The sequence below is a fragment of the Zalophus californianus genome, chromosome 16 (assembly GCF_009762305.2).
Source record: "Zalophus californianus isolate mZalCal1 chromosome 16, mZalCal1.pri.v2, whole genome shotgun sequence".
In the NCBI taxonomy this organism is placed as follows: domain Eukaryota; kingdom Metazoa; phylum Chordata; class Mammalia; order Carnivora; family Otariidae; genus Zalophus; species Zalophus californianus.
Window position 1 is genome coordinate 6,592,105 of NC_045610.1, and position 6,308 is coordinate 6,598,412.

The window sequence follows — 6,308 nt, forward strand, 5'->3', positions numbered from 1 at the left end:
TTCCACTGGAGCTCATTCTGTCGTCCTCTGTGCCTTCCCCGTGGCAGCCCTACCTAATCACTTCTCAGGTCCAGGAACCTGCCTGCTGTATTTGGCCCCAGGGTGTTCATAGAGGTGTTCCCTTTATCTGGTGGCTGTTTGTCCCACCTGCTTCACTTAGCTCCAGGCTTCAGTCTTTTACGTAGAGCCTCCGACCAGGTGGGGCAGATTGTGTGTCCTTCAACTTCTGTTTAGAGGCGTCTTCCAGCTCTCCGCCCGACCTGCGCTGCGCCGCCATCATGGACACGAGCCGTGTGCAGCCTATCAAGTTGGCCAGGGTCACCAAGGTTTTGGGCAGGACTGGCTCGCAAGGACAGTGCACGCAGGTGCGTGTGGAGTTCATGGACAACACGAGCCACTCCATCATTTGCAACGTGAAAGGCCCCGTGCGCGAGGGGGACGTGCTCACCCTGTTGGAGTCAGAGTGAGAAGCTCGGAGGTTGCGCTGAACTTGTGGCTGGGTCCTGGATGTCTGGGTCGACCACTTGGCTCACAGGGATGATCTGCGGTTGTTAATAAAGTATTTACGTTGAATGTAAAATAAATAATAAATAAATACATAAATACATAAATACATAAATAAATAAAGGCTTCTTCCATACTGAAGCCTTCCTTGAGCCTCTCCAAACTAGGCCACCTACCCCTGTTTACTGGACTCTGTAGGAATCTTGAGATCCAGCACACCTGTATGCATCCTTATCTGTTTTTATCCTCTAGGCTCCAAAGCTCCATGAGTATAGCGCAAGCCTGCCTGGTTCATGTCTGTATGTCTAGCCACCCGTATAGTACCTTATACCCTTACTGTTCCATTAATAATTTCTGGAAAATTGCTGTGTGCCTGGCAGTGTGCTAGTACACACTGGTGCTCAGTAAAGATTCAGTGGGCTGGGAACAAGATGGCGGAGTAGGCAGACCCTGAGCTCACCTCCCATGGACACACCAAAACTACACATATGGAACAACTCTCTCTGACAATGACCTGAAGACTAGCAGAAAAACTCTTCCATAACGAAATATATAAAGCCCAACCTACACTAAGAGGAGTAGGAAAGGCAGAGACACAGTCTAGTCAGGACTCCTACCCCTTGCATGGTAACTCACACGCAAGAAGGATATCACCAACACAGAGGGCCTCCTTGAGGAGCAAAGGGTTCATGCCCCACACTGGGCACCCCTGCCCTGGGGACCTCCACCAGGAAGACAAGCCCCCATAATGTTTGGCTTTGAAAACCACCAGGGATTAACTCTGGGAGAGTTGGAGGATTTTAAGAAACTGAGAGTCTTTTTTAAAGGACCCACGGCACAAACTTACTCAACAAAGAAGCAGCAGTTTGAAAAGTGAAAGTGTCTGGGCCATATGTGAAGGACACTTATTGACTAATTTTAGGTCATGTGCCATAAGGGTAGGGATTTGTAGGAACTTTCTCCAGGAAAGGAGACACTGGTGGGCACCATTTTTTTTTTTTTTTTTACTCTATACCTACCTGGCCTGACACTGGTGAGTGCCATTTCTTTTTTTTTTTAATAAGTTTTTATTGTTATGTTAATCAGCATACATTACATCATTAGTTTTTGATGTAGTGTTTCAAGATTCATTGTTTGTGCATAACACCCAGTGCTCCACGCAGAACGTGCCCTCTTTAATACCCATCACCAGGCTAACCCATCCCCCCACCCCCTCTCCTCTAGAACCCTCAGTTTGTTTTTCAGAGTCCATCGTCTCTCATGGTTCGTCTCCCCCTCCGACTTACTCCCCTTCATTCTTCCCCTCCTGCTATCTTCTTCTTTTTTTTTTTCCTTAACATATATTGCATTATTTGTTTCAGAAGTACAGATCCGTGATTCATCAGTCTTGTACAATTCACAATACTCACCATAGGACATACTCTCCCCAATGTCTATCACCCAGCCACCCAATCCCTCCCACCCACCACCACTCCAGCAAACCTCAGTTTGTTTCCTGAGATTAAGAATTCCTCCTATCAGTGAGGTCATATGATACATGTCTTTCTCTGATTGACTTATTTCACTCAGCATAACACTCTCCAGTTCCATCCACGTCGTTGCAAATGGCAAGATCTCATTCCTTTTGATGGCTGCATAATATTCCATTGTGTATATATACCACATCTTCTTTATCCATTCATCTGGCGGGGGACATCTTGGCTCTTTCCACAGTTTGGCTATTGTGGACATTGCTGCTATAAACATCGGGGTGCACGTACCCCTTCGGGTCCCTACATTTGTATCTTTGGGGTAAATACCCAGTAGTGCAATTGCTGGATCGTAGGGTAGCTCTATTTTCAACTGTTTGAGGAACCCCCATACTGTTTTCCAGAGGGGTTGCACCAGCTTGCATTCCCACCAACAGTGTAGGAGGGTTCCCCTTTCTCTACATCCCCGCCAACATCTGTTGTTTCCTGACTTGTTAATTTTAGCCATTCTGACGGGTGTGAGGTGGTATCTCATGGAGGTTTTGATTTGGATTTCCCTGATGCTGAGCGATGTTGAGCACTTTTTCATGTGTCTGTTGGCCATTTGGATGTCTTCTTTGGAAAAATGTCTGTTCATGTCTTCTGCCCATTTCTTGATTGGATTATTTGTTCTTTGGGTGTTGAGTTTGATAAATTCCTTATACATTTTGGATATTAGCCCTTTCTCTGATATGTCATTTGCAAATATTTTCTCCCATTCTGTCGGTTGTCTTTTGGTTTTGTGGACTGTTTCTTTTGCTGTGCAAAAGCTTTTTATCTTGATGAAATCCCAATAGTTCATTATTGCCCTGGCTTCCCTTGCCTTTGGTGATGCTTCTAGGAAGAAGTTGCTGTGGCTGATGTCGAAGAGGTTGCTGCCTGTGTTCTCCTTTAGGATGTTGATGGACTCCTGTCTCACGTTTAGGTCTTTCAACCATTTGGAGTCTATTTTTGTGTGTGGTGTAAGGAAATGGTCCAGTTTCATTCTTCTGCATGTGGCTGTCCAATTTTCCCAACACCATTTGTTGAAGAGACTGTCTTTTTGCCATTGGACATTCTTTCCTGCTTTGTCAAAGATGAGTTGACCATAGAGTTGAGGGTCCATTTCTGGGCTCTCGATTCTGTTCCATTGATCTATGGGTCTGTTTTTGTGCCAGTACCGTACTGTCTTGATGATGACAGCCTTGTAATAGAGCTGGAAGTCCGGAATTGTGATGCCGCCAGCTTTGCTTTTCTTTTTCAACATTCCTCTGGCTATTCGGGGTCTCTTCTGGTTCCATACAAATTTTAGGATTATTTGTTCCATTTCTTTGACAAAAGTGGATGGTATTTTGATGGGGATTGCATTGAATGTGTAGATTGCTCTAGGTAGCATTGACATCTTCACAATGTTTGTTCTTCCAATCCATGATGGAACGTTTTTCCATTTCTTTGTGTCTTCTTCAATTTCTTTCATGAGTATTTTGTAGTTTTCTGAGTACAGATCCTTTGCCTCTTTGGTTAAATTTATTCCTGGGTATCTTATGGTTTTGGGTGCAATTGTAAATGGGATCGACTCCTTGATTTGTCTCTCTTCTGTCTTGTTGTTGGTGTATGGGAATGCCACTGATTTCTGTGCAATGATTTTATATCCTGCCACTTGACTGAATTCCTGTATGAGTTCTAGCAGTTTTGGGGTGGAGTCTTTTGGGTTTTCCACGTACAGTATCCTATCATCTGCGAAGAGTGAGAGTTTGACTTCCTCTTTGCCGATTTGGATGCCTTTGATTTCTTTTTGTTGTCTGATTGCTGTGGCTAGGATTTCTAATACTATGTTGAATAGCAGTGGTGAGAGTGGACATCTCTGCCGCGTTCCTGACCTTAGGGGAAAAGCTCTCAGCTTTTCCCCATTGAGAATGATATTCGCTGTAGGTTTTTCATAGATGGCTTTTATGATATTGAGGTATGTACCCTCTATCCCTACACTCTGAAGAGTTTTGATCAAGAAAGGATGCTGTACTTTGTCAAATGATTTTTCTGCATCTATTGAGAGGATCATATGATTCTTGTTCTTTCTTTTGTTAATGTATTGTATCACGTTGATTGATTTGCGGATGTTGAACCAGCCTTGCAGCCCGGGGATAAATCACACTTGGTCGTGGTGAATAATCCTTTTAATGTACTGTTGGATCCTATTGGCTAGTATTTTGGTGAGCATTTTTGCATCCATGTTCATCAAGGATATTGGTCTGTAATTCTCCTTTTTGATGGGGGTCCTTGTCTGGTTTGGGGATCAAGGTAATGGTGGCCTCATAAAATGAATTTGGAAGTTTTCCTTCCATTTCTATTTTTTGGAACAGTTTCAGCAGAATAGGTATTAATTCTTCTTGAAATGTCTGATAGAATTCCCCTGGGAAGCCATCTGGCCCTGGGCTTTTGTCTGTTGGGAGATTTTGGATGACTGCTTCAATTTCCTTAGTGGTTATAGGTCTGTTCAGGTTTTCTATTTCTTCCTGGTTCAATTTTGGTAGTTGATACATCTCTATGAATGCATCCATTTCTTCCAGGTTATCTAATTTGCTGGCATAGATTGTTTGTATTTCTTTGGTGTTGGTTGTGATCTCTCTTTTATTCATGAGTTTGTTGATTTGGGTCCTTTCTCTTTTCTTTTTGATAAGTCTGGCCAGGGGTTGATCAATCTTGTTAATTCTTTCAAAGAACCAGCTCCTGGTTTCGTTGATCTGTTCTACTGCTCTTTTGGTTTCTAGTTCATTGATTTCTGCTCTGATCTTTATTATTTCTCTTCTCCTGCTGGGTTCAGGCTTTATTTGCCGTTCTTTCTCCAGCTCCTTTAGGTGTAGGGTTAGGTTGTGTATTTGAGACCTTTCTTGTTCCTTGAGAAAGGCTTGTATTGCTATATACTTTCCTCTCAGGACTGCCTTTGCTGTATCCCAAAGATTTTGAACAGTTGTGTTTTCATTTTCATTGGTTTCCATGAATTTTTTTAATTCTTCTTTAATTTCCTGGTTGACCCATTCATTCTTTAGTAGGATGCTCTTTAGCCTCCATGTATTTGAGTTCTTTCCGACTTTCCTCTTGTAATTGAGTTCTAGTTTCAAAGCATTGTGGTCTGAAAATATGCAGGGAATGATCCCAATCTTTTGGTACCGGTTGAGACCTGATTTGTGCCCGAGGATGTGATCTCTTTTGGAGACTGTTCCATGGGCGCTAGAGAAGAATGTGTATTTTGTTGCTTTGTGATGGAATGTTCTGAATATGTCTGTGAAGTCCATTTGGTCCAGTGTGTCATTTAAAGTCTTTATTTCCTTGTTGATCTTTTGCTTAGATGATCTGTCCATTTCAGTCAGGGGGGTGTTAAAGTCCCCCACTATTATTGTATTGTTGTCAATGTGTTTCTTTGCTTTTGTTATTATTTGCCTTATATAATTGCCTGCTCCCACATTAGGGGCATAGATATTTACAATTGTTAGATCTTCTTGTTGGATAGACCCTTTAAGTAGGATATAGTGTCCTTCTTCATCTTTTATTACAGTCTTTGTTTTAAAATCTAATTTGTCTGATATAAGGATTGCCACCCCAGCTTTCTTTTGGTGTCCATTAGCATGGTAAATGGTTTTCCACCCCCTCACTTTCAATCTGGGGGTGTCTTTGGGTCTAAAATGAGTCTCTTGCATTCAGCATATTGATGGGTCTTGTTTTTTAATCCAATCTGATAGCCTGTGTCTTTTGATTGGGGCATTTAGCCCATTTACATTCAGGGTAACTATTGAAAGATATGAATTTAGTGCCATTGTATTGCTTGTAAGGTGACTGTACTGTATATTGTCTGTGCTCCTTTCTGGTTATGCTGCTTTTAGGCTCTCTTTTTGCATAAAGGACCTCTTTCAATATTTCTTTTAGGGCTTGTTTTGTGTTTGCAAATTCCTTTAGATTTTGTCCTGGAAGCTTTTTATCTCTTCTATTTTCAGTGATAGCCTAGCTGGATATAGTATTCTTGGCTGCATATTTTTCTCATTTAGGGTTCTGAAGATATCATGCCAGTCCTTTCTGGCCTGCGAGGTCTCTGTGGATAGGTCTGTTGCCAGTCTAATGTTTCTACCATTGTAGGTTACATATCCCTTCTCCCGAGCTGCTTTCAGGATTTTCTCTTTGTTTCTGAGACTCAGAAGTTTTACTATTAGATGTCGGGGTGTTGACCTATTATTATTGATTTTGAGAGGGGTTCTCTGTGCCTCCTGGATTTTGATGCCTGTTTCCTTCCCCACATTAGGGAAGTTCTCTGCTATAAATTGTTCC

General features: G+C 42.3%; 1 protein-coding gene across 1 annotated transcript; it reads left to right on the forward strand.

The window, feature by feature from the left end:
- Positions 1 to 253: 253 nt before the first annotated feature.
- LOC113939681 (40S ribosomal protein S28-like) lies at positions 254 to 580 on the forward strand. The gene has a single exon (XM_035724628.1). The coding sequence runs from the start codon at positions 279 to 281 to the stop codon at positions 465 to 467; it is 189 nt and encodes a 62-aa protein (XP_035580521.1). The 5' UTR covers positions 254 to 278; the 3' UTR covers positions 468 to 580.
- The last annotated feature ends 5,728 nt before the right edge of the window (positions 581 to 6,308 follow it).

What these genes read in the sequence shown, in the direction of transcription:
- LOC113939681 (XM_035724628.1), top strand. Translation starts at nt 279, where the DNA reads ATGGACACGAGCCGTGTGCAGCCTATCAAGTTGGCCAGGGTCACCAAG.